Source organism: Abramis brama (genome assembly GCF_963993115.1).
Source record: "Abramis brama genome assembly, chromosome: 11".
NCBI classification, from domain to species: domain Eukaryota; kingdom Metazoa; phylum Chordata; class Actinopteri; order Cypriniformes; family Leuciscidae; genus Abramis; species Abramis brama.
In genome coordinates, this window is record NC_139973.1 from 22,167,776 (window position 1) to 22,188,829 (window position 21,054).

The window sequence follows — 21,054 nt, forward strand, 5'->3', positions numbered from 1 at the left end:
ATCTATCTTTCTTTTTCACTAATCTATCTTTTTTCTTTCTTTTTAACTAACTAATCTTTCTTTCATTCTTTCTAACTAATCTATATTTCTTTCTAACTAATCAATCAATCTATCTATCTATCTTTCATTCTTACTAATCTATCTATATTTCATTCTTACTAATCTATCTTTCTTTCTTACTTACGAATCTATCTATCTTTCTTTCTTTCTTACTAATCTATCTATCTTTCTTTCATTCTTACTAATCTATCTATCTTTCATTCTTACTAATCTATATATCTATCTTTCTTTCATTCTTACTAATCTTTCTAACTAATCCATCTATCTTTCTTTCTAACTAATCTTTCTAACTAATCCATCTATCTATCTATCTGTCATAGAACGCTCTCTTACGCCACCCTCTGGTTTCATTCGCTCCCTCTCTCCTGAATATTAGAACTGCACTTCCCAGCACTCCCTCCATCATTATCACCATCACCTGTTCATCATTATCTCCCCCTTTATATTGACTGTGTCTTCCATTGTTCTGTGCGAAGTCTTGATTTGCTCAGCAGACATTACCAAGCATACTCTCCTGTTTACCGTGTTATTCTGAACCTTGATCCTTGCCTGTATCCTGGACTCTGTGAACCTTTGCTGCCTGCCCTGATCCCTGCCTGTATCTGACTTTGAGTATTGGATTGTCCCTCTGACTACTGCTGCCATCTGTTTATGTCTGCCTGCCTGTGTTTCTTACCTGTGTTAATAAAGTCTTGCAAATGGATCCCTCTGCCTCAGCCTCAGCATTACAGAAGACTTCGCCACCCCAAGATCCAGCAGACTTTCTTTACTTGGCCAACGAAGTCTCAGCGCAAGCTTCTGAGCTGGTCTCTCATCGTCAACAGCTGGTTAAATTAACTTCACTCACCGAAGAGCTTGTGAGGTCTGTGCAGGCATTAACTCCGCAGCCGGCAGCCGCTGCACCCGATCCTTCTCCGCCAGCCGTGAGTCCCCCTTTTGGTAATCCCAGAATGTCATTACCTGAGAAGTTTGATGGATCACCAGCCACCTGTAAAGGATTTTTATTGCAATGTGAGATCTATTTCAGTCAGTCCCGAGAGCACCATACGGACCAGAGTCGAATCTTTTTCGTATGCTCGCTTCTGACGGGAAGGGCGCTGGAATGGGCAACAGCGATGTGGACTGGAGGTCAGCTTTCCTCTTTCACCTATGATGTGTTTAAAACTCATTTCAGAGAGGTGTTTGAACATCCCGCGGGAGGAAAGGACCCAGGGGAACTGCTTCTGTCATTACGCCAGGCTAACTCGTCAGCGGCGGATTACACGCTCACTTTCAGAACGCTCGCTGCACAAACAGGCTGGGGTGACGGACCACTTATACTCTTATACTGTAAAGGACTCAATTCGGATCTCCAGGGAGAGCTGGCATGCCGTGATGATGGAAAAAGTCTCAATCAGATCATGGAGCTCGCCATTCGTTTAGATCATCTCATCTGGGCTCGTCGTCCATCTCACAGAAATCATCAATTCAGTTTCCCCTCTGTCAGCACAGAATCTGAACCTATGCAGATCGGTGTCACGCACATCTCCATGGTCGAACGTGATAGGAGGAGACGTCTGAATTTATGCATGTATTGTGCTCAACCTGGTCATCTGAGAGCCGCTTGTCCTGTGAGACCTCCCATGAGATCACCTCAGACGGCCGCATCCTCTGAATCTACTGCGGTGAGTCCCAAAATTCCTTCCTTTCATTCTCTTATCTTGAGAGTTAATTTTGAATGGAGAGACTGTTGAGACGAGGGCTTTAATTGACTCCGGTGCTGCAGGGAATTTAATGGATCTTACGTTTGCACAAACTCATTCTTTGCCTCTTGTTCCTTGTGAGTCTCGAGTTGCCATGACTGCACTGGACGGGCGCCCTCTGGGGACAGGAGAGGCGCAGTACATCACGCAACCCCTCACTCTCAATGTCGGACCTCAGCACACGGAGAAACTACAACTATACACAATCAACTCACCTCATTACCCGGTGATTTTGGGATTTCCATGGCTGGAACGTCACAATCCACTCATTTCCTGGTCTGAGAGGAAAATTTCTCAATGGTCCCATTTCTGTCAGGAGAACTGCATGTCTGCTGTCCAGGGTCCAGAAACGAGTCATGAATCTGTGAGAGAATCGGATCTTCAAGAATTACCTGAGGTATACCATGATTTAGCCCTGGCGTTCAGCGAGAGTGAAGCTTCTCACTTACCTCCACATCGAGCAGGAGACTGTGCTATCGAATTCTTACCTGGGGCTGTTCCACCGCGCGGGAGAGTGTATCCTTTATCTCAGCCGGAGACAGAAGCAATGAAGACGTACATCGAGGAACAGCTCGCTAAGGGTTTCATCACTCCTTCCACCTCACCAGCTTCAGCGGGGTTCTTTTTTGTTAAGAAGAAGGACGGTGGGCTTCGGCCGTGCATTGATTTCTGGGGTCTCAATGAGGTGACTATCAAGTATCGATATCCTCTGCCGTTAGTCCCCGCTGCCTTGGAGATGCTTCGCACAGCCCGGTACTTCACAAAGCTGGATTTACGGAATGCGTACAACCTCATTCGTATTCGTGAGGGTGACGAGTGGAAGACAGCTTTCTCCACAACTTCCGGTCACTATGAGTACCGGGTTATGCCGTTCGGACTTTCCAATAGTCCCTCCATATTCCAGGCATTCGTCAATGAGATCTTCCGAGACATGCTGAACCATACAGTTATAGTCTACATTGATGATATCCTGATTTATACTGAGACTCTCGAGGCACACATCAGGGATGTTCGAGCTGTCCTTCAGCGCTTAATTGACAACCAACTCTATGCCAAAATTCAAAAGTGCGAATTTCACCAGACCCGAATCGCTTTCCTGGGATACATTATCAGTGCAGATGGGGTTTTCATGGATGACAGCAAAGTCCAAGCCGTGGTGAACTGGCCCCAACCCACATCTATTAAGGAATTACAGCGCTTTCTGGGATTTGCGAATTTCTATCGCAGATTTATTCGTAATTTCAGTACTATTGTGGTCCCTCTCACATCCCTTCTTCAGGGGGGGGGGGAAACAATTCCGGTGGTCTCTTGAATGCACAACGGCCTTTGAGCGGCTTAAGGCGAGTTTCACCACCGCGCCCATTCTGCATCACCCTGATCCGGAGAGAGAGTTCATCGTTGAAGTGGATGCTTCAAACACAGGAGTTGGTGCCATTCTCTCTCAACGTCATGGAAGCCCGGCCAAGATGTTTCCTTGTGCGTTCTTCTCCCGCAAACTCAATTCGGCTGAGCGAAATTATGATGTGGGTGATCGAGAGCTTCTGGCTATGAAGGCAGCTTTTGAGGAGTGGAGACACTGGCTGGAGGGCGCGCGCCAACCTTTCATTGTACTCACCGATCATAAAAACCTGGAGTATATCCGTTCTGCTAAGCGTCTGAATGCCCGTCAGGCCCGTTGGTCTCTGTTCTTCTCCAGATTTAACTTCAAGATCACTTACAGACCAGGATCCAAGAACGGGAAGGCAGATGCTTTGTCTCGTCAGTACGACAGTCCTAACGAACTCTCCAGACCAGAGTCTATTCTACCATCCTCGCTCATTGTTGCACCCGTACAGTGGGATATAATCACCGAAGTCCCTGCTTCACAACAGGGACATCCTGCTCCGCCTGAATGCCCCGCGGATCGCCTCTTTGTTCCTCCTGATCTCTGTCACCGTGTTCTACAGTGGGTTCACTGCACCCCCAGCGCAGGACATCCGGGAATCACTGCGACTCATTAGCTAGTTTCCAACAGATTCTGGTGGCCGTCTCTACAATCTGACATCATAACTTTCATCCACCAATGTATCACATGCAACACTGTTAAGTCCTCTCATCAGAAACCAGCCAGTCTCCTACAACCTCTACCCGTTCCTCAACGTCCCTGGTCACATGTGGCAGTGGACTTTGTTACTGATTTACCACTCTCTCAAGGTTTCACCACCATACTCTCTGTAGTAGACCGGTTTTCTAAGTCATGCCGTTTCATCCCACTGGCTGGCTTGCCCACTGCTCTACAAACTGCTGAAGCCCTTCTGAATCATGTGTTCCGCCTGTTTGGACTCCCTGAGGATATTGTCTCGGACCGCGGTCCCCAGTTTACATCTCGAGTCTGGAGGGAGCTTTGCTCTAAGTTGCACATTAATGTGAGCCTCACCTCTGGCTACCATCCTCAGTCCAACGGGCAGGTAGAGAGACTCAATCAGGATCTCCTTCGTTTTCTTCGTACCTATTGTCACCAGAATCAACATGACTGGAGTCGCTTCTTGGTCTGGGCGGAGTATGCGCAGAATTCTTTGGTAAAACCTGCCACATTCTTACTAATCTATCTATCTTTCTTTCATTCTTACTAATCTATCTATCTTTCTTTCATTCTTACTAATCTATCTATCTATCTTTCTTTCATTCTTACTAATCTATCTATCTATCTATCTATCTATCTATCTTTCTTTCTTTCTAACTAATCTTTCTAACTAATCCATCTTTCTTTCTTTCTTTCATTCTTTCTTTCTAACTAATCTATATTTCTTTCTAACTAATCTATATTTCTTTCTAACTAATCTATATTTCTTTCTAATCTATCTATCTATCTATCTATCTATCTATCTAATCCTTCTTTCTTTCTAACTTATCTATCTTTCTTTCTTTCTTTATTTCTTTCTAACTAAGCCATCTTTCTTTCTTTTTAACAAATCTCCTTTTCTTTCTAACTAATCTATCTTTATTTCTTTCTAACTAATCTATCTATCTTTCTTTCATTCTTACTAATCTATCTATCTTTCTTTCATTCTTACTAATCTATCTTTCTTTCATTCTTACTAATCTATCTATCTTTCTTTCATTCTTACTAATCTATCTTTCTTTCATTCTTACTAATCTATCTATCTTTCTTTCATTCTTACTAATCTTTCTAACTAATCCATCTATCTTTCTTTCTAACTAATCTTTCTAACTAATCCATCTTTCTTTCATTCTTTCTTTCTAACTAATCTATATTTCTTTCTAACTAATCTATATTTCTTTCTTTCTAATCTATCTATCTATCTATATATCTATCTATCTAATCCTTCTTTCTTTCTAACTTATCTATCTTTCTTTCTTTCTTTCTTTATTTCTAACTAAGCCATCTTTCTTTCTTTTTAACAAATCTCTTTTTCTTTCTAACTAATCTATCTTTCTTTCTTTCTAACTAATCTATCTTTCTTTCATTCTTACTAATCTATCTTTCTTTCATTCTTACTAATCTATCTATCTATCTATCTATCTATCTATCTATCTATCTATCTTTCTTTCATTCTTACTAATCTTTCTAACTAATCCATCTGTCTTTCTTTCTTTCTTTCTTTGATTCTTTCTTTCTAACTAATCTATATTTCTTTCTAACTAATCTATATTTCTTTCTAACTAATCTATCTTTCTTTCTAACTAATCTATCTTTCTTTCTTTCTTACTAATCTATCTATCTTTCTTTCATTCTTACTAATCTTTCTAACTAATCCATCTATCTTTCTTTCTAACTAATCTTTCTAACTAATCCATCTTTCTTTCTTTCTTTCTTTCATTCTTTCTTTCTAACTAATCTATATTTCTTTCTAACTAATCTATTTCTTTCTTTCTTATCTATCTATCTATCTATCTATCTATCTATCTATCTATCTATCTATCTATCTATCTATCTATCTATCTAATCCTTCTTTCTTTCTAACTTATCTATCTTTCTTTCTTTATTTCTTTCTAACTAAGCCATCTTTCTTTCTTTTTAACAAATCTCTTTTTCTTTCTAACTAATCTATCTTTCTTTCTTTCTAACTAATCTATCTTTCTTTCTAACTAATCTATCTATCTTTCTTTCTAACCTATCTATCTATCTATCTTTCTTTCTTTCTTTCTTTCTTTCTTTCTTTCTTTCTAACTAAGCCATATTTCTTTCTTTTTAACAAATCTCTTTTTCTTTCTAACTAATCTATCTTTATTTATTTCTAACTAATCTATCTTTCTTTCTTTCTAACTAATCTATCTTTCTTTCTAACTAATCTTTCTTTCTTTCTTTCTTTCTAACTAATCTATCTTTCTTTCTAACTAATCTTTCTTTCTTTCTAACCAATCTTTCTTTCTTTCTTTCTAACCAATCTTTCTTTCTTTCTTTCTTTCTTTCTTTCTTTCTTTCTTTCTTTCTAACTAATCTTGATCTATCCATCTAACCATCCTAAAACATGGTAAATCATGCTAGCAATGTGGTAAACCATACTAGAAACATGGTAAATCATGGTAAATCATGGTAAACCATGCTAGAACAGTTTAAAACTTTTTCAAACTTTCTGGCTAGGCTTTTTCAAGCCAACTTAAAGTTTGTCTACAAACTTTACCATCTAGTTAATCTTTGTTAATGTTAGTTAATAAAATAAATTAAAAAAAACTGTTCATTTTAGCTTGAGCCCATTAAATAATATTAACAGATACAACTTTTGATATTGATAATGTACCAGTAAGTGTTGAAATTTACATGAACTAAGATTCATATATTTAGAAGTATTGTCATTGTTAGTTCATTTTAACTAATGTAGTTAACTAATGTTAACTGGTTAAATGGAACCTTATTGTAAAGTGTTACCAGATTTTGAAACTCAGTCAGGGTGTGTGTGTGTGTGTGTGTGTGTGTGTGTGTGTTGTGTGTTGTGTGTTGTGTGTGTGTGTGTGTGTGGTTATGTGGACAAAATGTCCCCAACAAAGGTGGCAGGTGAGAGGAAAACGGCTTATAAATCATACTAAGTGATGTTTAATGAAAATGTTTAAATGCAGAAAGTATTCTGATGGGTAGGTTTAGGGTTAGGAGATAGAATATACAGTTTGTACAGTATAAAAATCATTACGTCTATGGAATGTCCCCATAAAACATGGAAACCCAACATGTTTTAAATACCGTTATTCCCCATGAAGATACCAAAACAAGTGTGTGTGTGTGTGTGTGTGTGTGTGTGTGTGTGCGTGAGTGCGTGAGTGCGTGTGTGTGTGTGTGTGTGTGTGTGTGTGTGTGTGTGTGCCTGCATGTGTGACTCACTCTGCCTCCACTAGGCTGTTGATAAGTCTCTCTTTCTCTTCATTTAACCTCTCCAGCTTCAACTGAGTCACAACTGAATCCCTCTCGGCCTCCTACACACAACATAGATACAAATAAACTGTTCAAAATGTATATTTAACAATAAATCATGTGAGTGATTTCAATTCCATGTCTATTTGCATCAGGGATTCTCAAGTCTAACTTCTGAGGTTCACTGTGCTGCAGAATTTAGCCCCACATCTATTTAAACATAACTTAATCAAGGTCTTCAGGATTACTTGGAATAAGGTGATAACCTAATTAAACTCTGCTAAATGTCTGCTTTAACAGAATGGGAAGCTAAATAATTTATTGTTTAAACTTCAAAATTTCCATTGGTAAATATTCTACCAAGTTGTACTTGTGTTATAGAATAGAACATATGTTGTATTGTGTTTACATTACTACTGATTAGTATTTACATAACTGCTGATCTTTTGTGTATTTACTATCTAGTATACACTGAAAAAAAAAGCCCTTTATTGTTATACAGTAAATGGACAAAATCCCAAAGGAATATCAGTTCTTTCTTATTGTAGGGTGTGTGCATGGGAAAATGACAGTACAGATGACGAAATGAAAAGAATAAGAACAGACGAATACAGAAAAAATGAGTGTATAAGGAAAAGGCCTGAATTTCCACATTAAGCTACACAGTGTGTAGAGTTGTACCTTGAGTCTCTGTCTGAACTCTGTTTCCATCAGACTGTTGCTCTGTTGCAGGGCTTGATTCAGATCGCTGTTTTTACTGAGCAGAGAGTTCAGTTTTACCATGTCTGCCATGAGAGCTTTGATCTGTTTATCCAGATCTGTCTGCTCACGCTGCCCCTGCTCCATCTCACCTTATATAAATAAATATTACCAACACACATATACGCAGAGGATGATATCAATAATGTATTTATTTATCAGACTCATTTTATTACTTTGAGCTTTGTTTGATCTCTTTGGACAAATGGTAAAAAGGTCTGCACTTGATATCCTTAAAGTTATCCACCTTTTTCCTTCGTCGCATGACGCTTTGCGCAAATTATGGGAGCAACTTCCATTAAACTGTAAACAATCAGTGAAAGGCTTGCTCTATGAATGCAAAAAAAAAAAAAAAACTGGATTCAATGAAGTGACATTATTCTACTCACCCTTCAAACATCTAACATTAAAAGGAAACTTAAAAATGTAAAAGCATTAACAAAGTACTTTCAACAGACCATGAATTACTCAGCATTTCAGCAAACACTGCTAATTAGAATTAGAAGTGAAAAGGCCAGTAGCGGTATTAACATTAAGTGGCATATGGCATTTTATGCACAGAAATCATTGGCTTAATCACTGTGCTTAGTGGTACATCCGGTGGCACATCCAATTTTCATTGGCATGTGCCAGTAGATAGTGGAATGTGCCACTAAAACTTGTGACGTGCCAGTGGATAGTGGCATGTGACATGTGCCGATGGATGTGCCGAATAAAACTTGTTGTGCCGATGGATTGCCACTTATGTGCCACTGCCAATGTTGCAGAACATATGTTGTGGCACCTCCAGTAGTGACTGACGGATGAGTTGACCAGCTATACTGAAGTAATTGAGACACAAAATCCTAAATAAATAGCCTAATTTAGTGATTTTTAAATATCAATTAACATTTACAAAACGGTAATATTTTTCAAATATGTAGTCAGTATTTGAGTGGCATGTGTCACTGAATGTTATGTAATACCAGTGAGTGATACTGTATGCTGTTGATAATGCAAATTGCCCATTCTAGGAAACACACGTAATAAATCTATTATGGGTCATTACGAATACCGCATTAACAGTCGCATCCGTTACTGTAAACCTTTATTTTTGCATGATGCTGCATGCACGTTGGTAGGTGTCAGTATAAGTAAGTGATACATTGGTCAGCGCAAGATAAACCAAAACTTACAACAGTTGAGGAAGACCCACATGTGTTGTATTTGTAATTTTTTTGTGAGTTAGACGGTCGCAAAAACTAAATGTATATATAATTTAAATAATATAATATGCGTTTAATGTTTCTCATCTATGGGCCAGATTTACTAACAGCTTGCGTTAGCGCAAACTCTCTTGTGGCATTCAAAAACTACTGTCAGGATTTATTAAAGTCACGCAGTGAAATATTAGCGCTGAAAAGGCATGGACACAGTTATTTTTGCGGCTGACCTTATTACATATGCATTTGTGGAAGTTTCCCTTTCAGATGCAAAAATTATGGAAGGGGAGTATTTAAATGAATCATGCAAGGTGATTTATTAAGGTTTGCGCTCGCCAATTTCAATGGTGTTTGCGCCATTATTTACCGCCCCAAAAAAGCATGTCTTAAATCATACGCTAACAGGTAGATTGCGTTTGTCATTATGGAAATGATCCGGCTGCGTCTGTGTTCTTTAATTTGCATGTCGTCAGTAGATCACGCTCTGAACTTTCCACTCACATCGGCGCTTTTTTGGAATTGCGCTCTCATGCTAATTTTCTCTGTTCAGTGTTTTTTTGTCCATACAATGAAAGTCAGTGGGGTCGAATGTTGGTTTGGAGCCCACTGACTTTAACTGTATAGAAAAAAACATTCTTTGAAATATATTATGCAAAAGAAAGTAATAAAGGTTTGGAATAAAGGTGAGTTTTTTTTTTTTTTAACACTATCCCTTTAACTTTAATTTATGCTGCTTTTTTTAATACCACACAGAATGTATTTACTACCTGTTAGTAAATTTATAGTCATCTATTATTATTATTATACTAATACTAATACAACTAGTGGTGCAGAAATAGTTTACAGAGTCTTTGAGAACAGTGTGTATATATGTGTGAAAAGTGGTACCTACTCTCTTTCCTGATCTTGCTCTGTTGCAGTATTGTGAGTTGTGATCGTAGGATCTGTACAGAAGAGCCGTGGGCCTGTTTTTCTTGAGTGAATCTCACTAACTCCCCCTGCTGCCAAAGCCACAACTGCTGCTGCTCTTTAATGTCAGCACCAACTTCCTCCAGCTCCTTAGACAGGGTGGCTGCATGGATCTCCAGAGGACCTAGATCTTCATGCTGCTCTCACACACACATTTGACAGTGTAAATATACAGTATCTACAGTAACTACAATATGAAATGCAATAGTCTAGATGGATGCTATGGCTTATTATAATCATCAGAGAAAAGGGAGGTCCATGTCTTTTTCAAAACATCCATACATTAAAACATTAACTGAGTGTGAAATGTGTGGACTAACCCCTGTACTGGACACAATATCCTTGATCTTCTTGTTGTAGATGCTGATCGTGGCCTGCTTTCGCTTAATCTCTGTGACTTGTTTAGCAATCTCTGTCTCGCGAGAAGACAGCAGCAAGTGTCGCTGGCTCATTTCTTGCTCAAGTTCAGCTTGAAATGCAACAAGAGAATCCAGATGTGTCACCACCTCTTGCCCTTCCAGCGTTACTGTGTTGATGTCATTCTCCAATTTAGTTAACTGAGCCTCCTAAGAAATCACATACAATGCACAAGTTTGAATTTTATGAAACCTGTCAAGAACACATTCAGGTCATATTACACCTCAAAATCATGGTCATATATATATATGTATGTATGTATATATATATATATATGTATATATAACTGTATATATATATGTATAGTTCAGTTCTTAGTCCTTTATTGTCACTGTCAAGGTTGGTTTGCTTTTCTGCAAAAGAGCACTTTCTGTTTCCTCTGCTCCTGTTGCATTCTAGTGTTCCACAGTTTTTTGTTTTGGTTAATAAAGACTGCTGCTTTTAGATCCTCACCTAAAACCTCTCCTTTGCCTACAACAACCTGTGACACTTAGACTGCATTCAAAGAAACCATTTTATCAGTTCTTGCGCCATTCTCAAATTGGGCAACAGGAAGGCAGCAATGTTGAAAAAGATAACATCTTTAATATACTTAGTTGTAATTACTATAATGTTTAAATAATGATGATGGATTAAATTGTAAAGTATTTATACATCATGGTAGTATTTGTTGTACTGCCATTAATTTATGCTGAAAAAAAAATCTCAATATTTGTTTTACTGTAATACAGTAATACGGGGGAGGTGTGGACTGAGAAGTAACATGTACAGATACCTAACACAAATGAGATTGGGGGTGGGGGGCTAGGAACATAGTCACAAAAACGTGTAAAAAAAACAAACTGTAATGGTCCTAAAATAGGTTTAATTTTTTTTAATATAAATTACAAAATATTACTTCATATTCTTTTTCTTTTAATTTTGGTGTGAAATGTGACATGTTTATTTGTGAGATTCAACGACAATAATGTCTCTGATGTTTTCATTTCATGAAAGTTAACTTTTTTGGTTTTTAGGTTTTTAGGTTTGGTTATATGAGAGGCACATTATATAAAGTAGTTACATATTATTATGTAAATTAAAAATTTTAAGGCCAGACAAGTAGTTTGTTGAGGGTTGATTTGTAAAGAAGGACTACACGCCTACGCACATATACAGTATATTCAAACGTATCTATGGACTGAACACGTAATGCGCATGTGCACATGTACGTCTGTGTTTGTGCAGAGGTTTGCGCAGAGGTTGCATAGGTTTGCGCATAGGTTTGCGCATAACTGATAATCGTTTGCACCTTGGAACCTATTTCCAGTGCGTTCTCGAGCCACCAGGCACTGTTTTGAGCGAATGGGCGGCCGGAGCACGTTGAGTGTTTTAAGTTAATAACTAACTAGTGCAAAATGCCCGTGCAAAATCAGTTTTTGTGTGTGTTTTTAGTAATTGTTGATTTGATGCCCGTGAAAGAGACTGTGAACGCATTGAATTCAGGGAGCAGGCTAGGTTACTACAAATGATGGCTGTGAATAAAATATAATAGTAAACAGTATAGGTTAGGTTACTACAAATGATGGCTGTGAATAAAATATAATAGTAAACAGTGTAGCTGACAGAGTGTTTATATCAGAATGTTTATTTTTAAACCACAACCTTCTTGGGGCTTCTTTTACTGGTATTTTTAACGATATCTTTTGCATTTCTCATCCAAACACTTACTCGTGCCCGTAGAGAGACACCTGTCAAGTTTGAAATCCATCGGACTAACGGTTTGAGAGATATGCGAATAACACACACACAGACAGACAGACAGACATACAGACAGACAGACAGGCTACACAGTGAACTCCAAGCTAACAATGTCAAACTTGGCACTGCACTTACTCATGCCCGTAGCGAGACACCTGTCAAGTCTGAAATCCATAGGAAAAACGGTTTTAAGAGATATGCGAATAACACACACACACACACACACACACACACACACACACACACAGACAGAAAGACATTCCCGTAATTTATAGATAGATATAATATACAGAAGTAAACGGCGTAGGTGACTTAAAGATTCAGTTAACATTCACAAATGAATAAGCGCAACGATTCAGGGAGCAGGCTACACAGTGAACTCCGAAAAAATGCTACGCTTGAGCAAACAGTTTGTGAATAGGTTACTACTATAGACTGTAAAAAAATATGGACTTTTTTTCTGCTGTAAAGTTGGGCATTTTAACATGGGGGAGATACAGATTTGACTCACTTCTGCAGCCGGTGTCTAGTGGCCAGTTGGTGAATTGCCGTTTAATTCACTTCCGTGTTGGTTTCAAGAGAGAGACAGGGAGGTTGCCGCTTGGTTACTACAAATGATGGCCGTGAATAAAATATAATATTCAGAAGTAAACAGTGTAGCTGACAGAGTGTTTATGTCAGAATGTTTATTTTTAAACCACAACCTTCTTGGGGCTTCTTTGACCGATACAACCCTCTAATGTCAGAATGTTTATTTTTAAACCACAACCTTCTAAAAATGATATATTTAACAATATCTTTTGCATTTCTCATCCAAACAACGTCAAACTTGGCACTGCACTTACTCGTGCCCCTAGCGAGACAACTGTCGAGTTTGAAATCCATCGGACTAACGGTTCGAGAGATATGCGAATAACAGACAGACACAAAGACAGACAGACACACAGACATACAGACGTTTCTGTAATTTATAGATAGACTAGTGCAAAATGCCCATGCAAAATCAGTTTTTAAGTGTGTTTTTAGTAATTGTTGGTTTGGTGTGTTTGAGTGCACATTGTTACAATTACACAGCAAAAGTTCAGTGACATTTTTATTTGTGCATGGTAGAAAGCACAACGTGAACTGATGCCTGTGAAAGAGACTGTGAACGCACTGAAAAGGATATGTTTGGTGAATAGCATTTACACAGTAGCGCTAACGTTAAGCGCACCAGAATGAAATATAATATTCAGAAGTAAACAGCATATCTGACTTATAGATTCAGTTTACATCCACAAATGAATAAGCGCGTTGATTCAGGGAGCAGTGCAAAGTGCCCGTGCAAAATCAGTTTTTGTGAGCTGATCGCTGAACAAAAAAGTTCAGGAGATATTTCTTAGCGATGGCTGATTTCAACAGTTTCAATATGATAAAAAATAACTTTTATATTGATTCAATGGATTTATTGCATTTTTGGGGAAAAATAATCCGTTTTAATAATAAATCTTTGAAAATCAAAATCTGGATTTGAATTTTTTTATGTTATTATAACCTAAAGATGCTATGTGAAAGTTTGAAACAGAAAATAGTGGTTTTCATCTTGCCACTTTCTTGGTAAAGAAAACACATTTTTACTCAAATTAATCAAAACTAGTGCAAAATGCCCGTGCAAAATCAGTTTTTGCATGTGTTTTTAGTAATTGTTGGTTTGGTGCCCGTGAAAGAGACTGTGAACGCATTGAATTCAGGGAGCAGGCTAGGTTACTACAAATGATGGCTGTGAATAAACTATAATATTCAGAAGTAAACAGTGTAGCTGACTGAGTGTTTATGTATACCACAACCTTCTAAGTGCTAGTGCAAAATCAGTTTTTGTTTTTAGTAATTGTTGGTTTGGTGTGTTTGAGTGCTCATTGTTACAATTACACAGCAAAAGTTCAGTGACATTTTTATTTGTGCATGGTAGAAAGCACACAGTGAACTCCGAGAAAACGCTATGCTTGAGGAAACAGTTTGTGAATAGGCTACTACAAATGATGCCCGTGAAAGAGACTGTGAACACATTGAATAGGATATGTTTAGTTGGTGAATAGCATAGGCTACTATTACACAGTAGCGATAACTTTAAGCGCACCAGAATGAAATATAATATTCAGAAGTAAACAGCATAGCTGACTTACAGATTCAGTTAACATCCACAAATGAATAAGCGCGTCGATTCAGGGAGCAGTGCAAAGTGCCTGTGCAAAATCAGTTTTTGTGAGCTGATCGCCGTCAAAAAAGTTCAGGAGATATTTCTTAGTGATGGCTGATTTCAACAGTTTCAATATGATAGCATTTTGGAAAAAAAGTGTCATGAATTTATTGCATTTTTGGGGGAAAATAATCAGTTTTTATAATAGATCTTTGAAAATCCAAACCTGGATTTGAATTTTTTATGATATTATAACCTAAAGATGCTATGTGAAAGTTTGAAACAGAAAATAGTGGTTTTCATCTTGCCACTTTCTTGGTAAAGAAAACATATTTTTACTCAAATTAATCAAAATGGATTTATCACGTTCTGGAACCAAACTATAATATTCAGAAGTAAACAGTGTAGCTGACTGAGTGTTTATGTCAGAATGTTTATTTTTAAACCACAACCTTCTTGGGGCTTCTTTGACCGATACAACCATAGATATCATATATAAACGCTAGATGTCTTATGGCGCAGTCACTTCCGGCATCACCGTTCGGCCATCTTGTCACAGTGAAGCTGTGCATTAAGGTGAATGATCAGCACGCACACAAATCCTCTTATCTCGCTGAAATCTTGACGGATTTACAAACGGTTTGGTTTCTTACAAACGTTATTAACGTGGCTATAATTCCGAATGCTTGAACATGTATGTTATAATTATTCATATGTATGCACTGTATGTATGCAGTGTCATAACTACATCTCTGACATTTATAACAAACCAAACCGTTTGAAAATCGGTAGCAAATTGAGCAAGTTATGGTTATTTAAAAGTACATGCACCATTAAACGAGTGAGCGAGCACACTGTGGCAAGATGGCCGCCACGTGCGGATGTCGACCTCCATTGGCCAGCAGCGAGCACGAGACATCTAGCCTTTATATATGATATCTATGGATACAACCCTCTAATGTCAGAATGTTTATTTTTAAACCACAACCTTTTAAAAATGATATATTTAACGATATCTTTAGCATTTCTCATCCAAACAACATCAAACTTGGCACTGCACTTACTCGTGCCCGTGGCAAGACATCTGTCGAATTTGAAATCCATCGGACTAACGGTTCGAGAGATATGTGGTTAACAGACACACACACACACAGACAGACAGACATACAGACAGACATACAGACAGACAGACAGACAGACGTTTCTGTAATTTATAGATAGATGGATTTATCATGTTCTGGAACCAAACTATAATATTCAGAAGTAAACAGTGTTGAGTGTTTTATGTCAGAATGTTTATTTTTAAACCACAACCTTCTTGGGGCTTCTTTGACCGATACAACCCTCTAATGTCAGAATGTTTATTTTTAAACCACAACCTTCTAAAAATGATATATTTAACGATATCTTTAGCATTTCTCATCCAAACAACGTCAAACTTGGCACTGCACTTACTCATGCCAAGACACCTGTCGAGTTTGAAATCCATCGGACTAACGGTTTGAGAGATATGTGGTTAACAGACATACACACACACACACACACACACAGACAGACAGACAGACAGACACACAGACAGACGTTTCTGTAATTTATAGATAGATGATCTTCATAACGGAAGTGAATCAATCAATCAAAACTAACTTTAGCTGGACAATAACTTTATTCTAGAGCTGCTGTAAAGCCAAAACAATCTCTGTTACTGTAATTTCCTATTATCACTGTAAACTGCTTTGAAACAATTCATACTGTTAAAAAACGCTATATAAATGAAGGTGACTTGACTTGACTATTAAATGTGCAATTATGACAATAATTTAATGAGTGGTGAGATTAGCTAACAGCATCCTACCTTCTCTCTCCTGTGTCCTACAGTTTTATCAGTCAGTCGGCATGAGTACTTTGCTGCATTATTGTGAGTAAGCTGCTCTTGCATTTTGTTCATGATCTGGTCCTCCAGGTCCAAACGCACTGCAGACTCTTTCTCCATCTGCTTCCTGAGAGCCTTGAACTCGGACTGACGCACCTCGTGGTCCTGAAAGAGAAAGAAATACATAGGTCCCATATATAACCTTCAGACTGGTGCTCATTTACCATCAAGCAGTTGAAATATTTCTGTAGAATGATGTGAATGATATACCCCACGCAATGTGCTGAGGGTCTTCTCTGTCTCCTGCAGCATTCGCGTATATGTGCTGTACTGGGCCTGTAGGACTTCCTGGTGGTTCTGGGAGTATGTGATGAGTTTACGTGAGGTTGTGGAGTCAGTCTGGGCTCGGTTCAGACGCAGAGTGAGATGCTCATTCTGCTCTTCCACCTTTGTGATAGACTTTTTATAGCCCTCAATCTCTGTGTCCAGAGAGCGCACGTGATCATTGGCCAGCCTGGAGGAGGGACGTCAATACACATCAATACTGTTGTCTGGGTCATACATACTCAAACATCATGAACATTATGTTCACCTCAGTTCCTCATGCATTGCAGTGTAAGCCTCATCCCGCCTCCTCATCCTTAACAGGCTGCTGTTCCATTGCTGGAGTAACTGCCTACGTTCGACAGTCACTGAGTCCAGTTCCAACTGCGCCTATAGCACACACACACACACGGGTTCATGGGTGACATTTGCAAATGTTTATTTATGTACATATTTTTGTAAGATGTGCCTGGTAGGGTTGTGCACAATTCAGTACTGAATTTAGAAGCATTTTACAATTAAGTTTTTAAATCTAAAATGAATTTTGAATGGAGGTAGCAAAAAGGATGCAGAATTGAGTCTAACTGAATTTAAGGAGTAAGATTAAAAGGAACTTAAACTAAGTGCAAATTTAATACACTAAAAGAGATTTGTCAAGACAAACTTTGAATGGTGAAAGTGTTAAAATTTGAAGTTTTTAATGTGTCACAATGCTGTGTTGTAGAAAGTACACAGACATGAAGATGAAAGGCAGTCTTTAATAAATCCACACAGAAGTAATCCACAAAAAGAGAGCAGCATATAACACATCTAGACACAGACGAGACCCAACAGCAATGAACAGAAACAGAGAAACGAAGAAGGAAGGATAATTAATGACACACACCTGAACTAAATGACAAGTAATCTGAAACCATGACAACAAACTCAGCTATGGAAATGGTGCAAACTGAACACAAAGGGACCGGTGTTTTTCAAAAGGCTGCATCCTACCAAGACAGCGTCCTTCCTAGTTCAGTTCTTCTGAGGCTTGTAGGCTAGTGTTCTTCTCATCAATTAAATGCTAGAATGAGACGTTCTAGTAAGAGCGCATGGTTACGTCACACATGTTCCCGCCCCCACAGTCACAGCTACGAACATACTGTTAAATCTTAAAAAAATACTGCATTTCAAATCTTTATATTAACTGGCTTTTTATTAATGCAATACAGCCGTCTCCCAGTGGCTTACGTTATTGTCAGTTTAGTGTTAGTGATTAATTTACAGCAAAACAAAAGATAACATCTATGCTTTCATGTCCGAAAACATAATTTTTGTCTTTCATTTCATGTTAAACTCTGACCAGCTCTGTACCGACTCGTTCTCCGTCAGTTTATTTTCGTGAATTGGAATGTGTGCAAAGGTGATTTAAGGCCACGGAGGATACATTTGATGCATCCTTCAAAGCAGGCCGAATCAAGGACGTGAAACAAAGGCTGCTTTCCAGGGATCCTTCAAATTGAGATGGCCTTCAGTGACGTTTGATGACGCGGCAGCCGAGATATGCAGCCTTAAAGGGTTAGTTCACCCAAAAATGAAAATTCTGTCAGTAATTACTCACCCTCATGTTGTTCCAACTCCGTAAGACTTTTGTTCATCTTCGGAACACAAATTAAGATATTTCTGATGAAATCTGAGAGCTGGCTCACTCCTCCATAGGCTTCTAAAGACGTTATAACTTGCTGGCCCAGAAAATGCATTAAAGACATCGTTAATATAGTCCAAGTGACTACAGTGGCTCAATCTTAAGTTTATAAAGCGACAAGAATACTTTTTGTGCGCAAAAAACAAACAAAAATAACGACTTTATTCCACTATTCATTTCCTTCTCTCTGGGCCTCGAGTTTTTTCACGTAGTGTAATAGCGCAGCGCGTCTGTGTTGCACGTCACACGCATCACACACATGACCAGCGTCGGCCAATAGTGAGCTACGTGCTACGTGGTGTCTCATACTCTTAGAGAAGTCCTACTTTGCTACGTGGTGACGTGCAACACAGACGCGCTGCGCTATTACACTATGTGAAAAAACTCGAGGCCCAGAGAGAAGGAAATGAATAGTGGAATAAAGTCGTTATTTTTGGGGGGGTTTTGCGCACAAAAAGTATTCTCGTCGCTTTATAAACTTAAGATTGAGCCACTGTAGTCACTTGGACTATATTAACGATGTCTTTAATGCATTTTCTGGGCCAGCAAGTTATAACGTCTTTAGAAGCCTATGGAGCAGTGAGCCAGCTCTCAGATTTAATCAAAAATATCTTAATTTGTGTTCCGAAGATGAACGAAGGTCTTACGGGGTTGGAACAACATGAGGGTGAGTAATTACTGACAGAATTTTCATTTTTGGGTGAACTAACCCTTTAAGAATAGTCTTAAGCTTTGACTTAAGTGTCAAAAAATTCTTAGTAAAAAGTAGGACTTCTCTAAGAGTATGAGACTTTTATAAAGAAGCAAAAAGCAACTTTCAGTAAAGTATAAGACTGATTCTTAAGTGTCAGTCACTTAAGTGTTGTTAACTAAGGACTACAATGATGTCAACCCAAAATGGCCACCCTCAACCACTGAATAAGCCAATAGTGAGCCTGCAAGGGTGAGGTCACTGCAGCATGACACCAATCATTTAATGTAATTATAATAAAATAATTTAATTAAGACACTGAAACTTAAATATTTAAATTTATTTTTAAATGATGCTTTGCATTGTGCAAAATTATCACAAATTAGTATTGATGCTGTGGAATCCCCAGGGGAAAAGTGAGGCAAAGGAAAATTGTCAGATTCACCATTTATTCAAATAGTATTAAAAATGTGTTAAAGATTTTGTAAGCGTATTGTGTAGTTGTGCCTGGGGTCAATTCTTTATTTGTGTTAACACAATGAAACATTCCAAATTGTACAGACATATTTTTTAGCCAGGATGTCATACAAAGAAATTATGAACACATGAAAAAACAAGAGAGGACAATGAAATATTAATAAATTACTATGTTGCAGACAATGTATGATTTTTTTTTCTCCTGTGAGCTTTTTAGTTTTTCTAAAACCTGTAGCTGTAGTTTGCCCTTTTTTGTCACTTAATATTCAACAATATTGTTGATCTGCCTGCATTGACACCATTATATGAGAACTAAACTGAGCTGGACGATGACATAATTTATCTATACAGCCGCTCTGGAGAAATCAGTGAACTAAATAGATAACTAATGATTTTTTACAATGGAAATGAAAGCTTTAGCGTAAGTTCTGCCAGGAAGACTAAATTGTTACGTCACTTATTACCTTCTCATCTATCCAATTGTGTTCTAATACTTGTAGTATAAAGATCGGTACTTACACATGTCTGAGTTCGCAGATGCTGACGCCTACATTCACCTCCATCCTCCCCACCACCACCAGGATGGTCCCTGTCCATACCTCCCAAGGGGTCGGCTGCACCCCTGCCTTCGTCTTCAGGCAGGAAATGCAGAATCCGTACCGTCTGATTGCAAGCTATGGACAGGGCCTACGCCAAAGAACTTTATAACACAATACTTGCTTGCTGGGCTGTTAATAAATGTATACTTGTTTCGGTATTTTGCCTCCCGAGTCTTTCTGGTAGAAATTAATCAACACTGACCTTACTTAAGCCAGACAATGATACTATTTTCTTCTAGAGCTGCTGTACAGCCAAGACTAACTTTATTGCATTATTTTCCTGTTTACTCTGCAAAGCTGCTTTGAAACAATCTGTATTGTAAAAAGCACTGTAGAAATAAAGGTGACTTGAAATAATTTTGTCAGATAAATACCTTCGCTAAATTTTTTTTAAATTTTGTTCTTCCCTCATATTTTAAAATATTAAAAAAATATAAATATAAAAATATTTTCCTCATAATTTGATGGTTTACGCAAACTTGTAGGGTCATTAAAAAAAAAATTTTTTTTTAGACTCTGCACATCACTTTTGGTCACTACTGTATATTTGGTGTGGTACGTGCCACAATAGTGCTATTCAAGAGCCTGCTAACTGTGGACTGAAGGGCCCGAGTCATCACAGGTGCACTGCTGCATTTTTCCAGTTGCCAAAAATATAATTATTACTTTAATTTCATTTCATTGCTGTAAAATTTCTTAAAGGTAAGTTACAAAAAGAATACCTTGATGATTAAACTTTTTTATCGTTTGATCAACATCATCATTTAACTCCAATACATCATATTTTCGTTGAAAAGTGCGTGGCCGCATCCTCTCTGCTGCCATCTTGTTACTCCTAACTAGGTTAGGATACCTCTCCAGCTCTCTTAAATAATTTAGGAGCTGAGACCTAATCTTAACACTTAGGAACCTTTATGAATCACACATATTCTAGTCTATGAATAAGAGTAAAATGATGTCATTCTTAGAATTTTGACAGACTCAAGATAACATTTTT

The 21,054-nt window shown here is 38.1% G+C and overlaps 1 protein-coding gene across 3 annotated transcripts in view; it reads right to left on the minus strand.

Moving 5' to 3' along the window:
* The window catches only part of ccdc40 (coiled-coil domain 40 molecular ruler complex subunit), a 68,774-nt gene that overhangs the window by 20,947 nt on the left and 26,773 nt on the right, over positions 1-21,054 (minus strand). For all 3 annotated transcript variants that reach the window (XM_084128059.1, XM_084128060.1, XM_084128061.1), the window contains exons 10-16: positions 16,875-16,996; positions 16,553-16,796; positions 16,265-16,447; positions 10,400-10,645; positions 10,003-10,216; positions 7,831-8,000; positions 7,120-7,211 (exon numbers count right to left, since the gene is read on the minus strand). In XM_084128059.1, the coding sequence (XP_083984185.1) occupies positions 7,120-7,211; positions 7,831-8,000; positions 10,003-10,216; positions 10,400-10,645; positions 16,265-16,447; positions 16,553-16,796; positions 16,875-16,996 (1,271 nt within the window). The remainder of the gene's footprint in view (positions 1-7,119; positions 7,212-7,830; positions 8,001-10,002; positions 10,217-10,399; positions 10,646-16,264; positions 16,448-16,552; positions 16,797-16,874; positions 16,997-21,054) is intronic.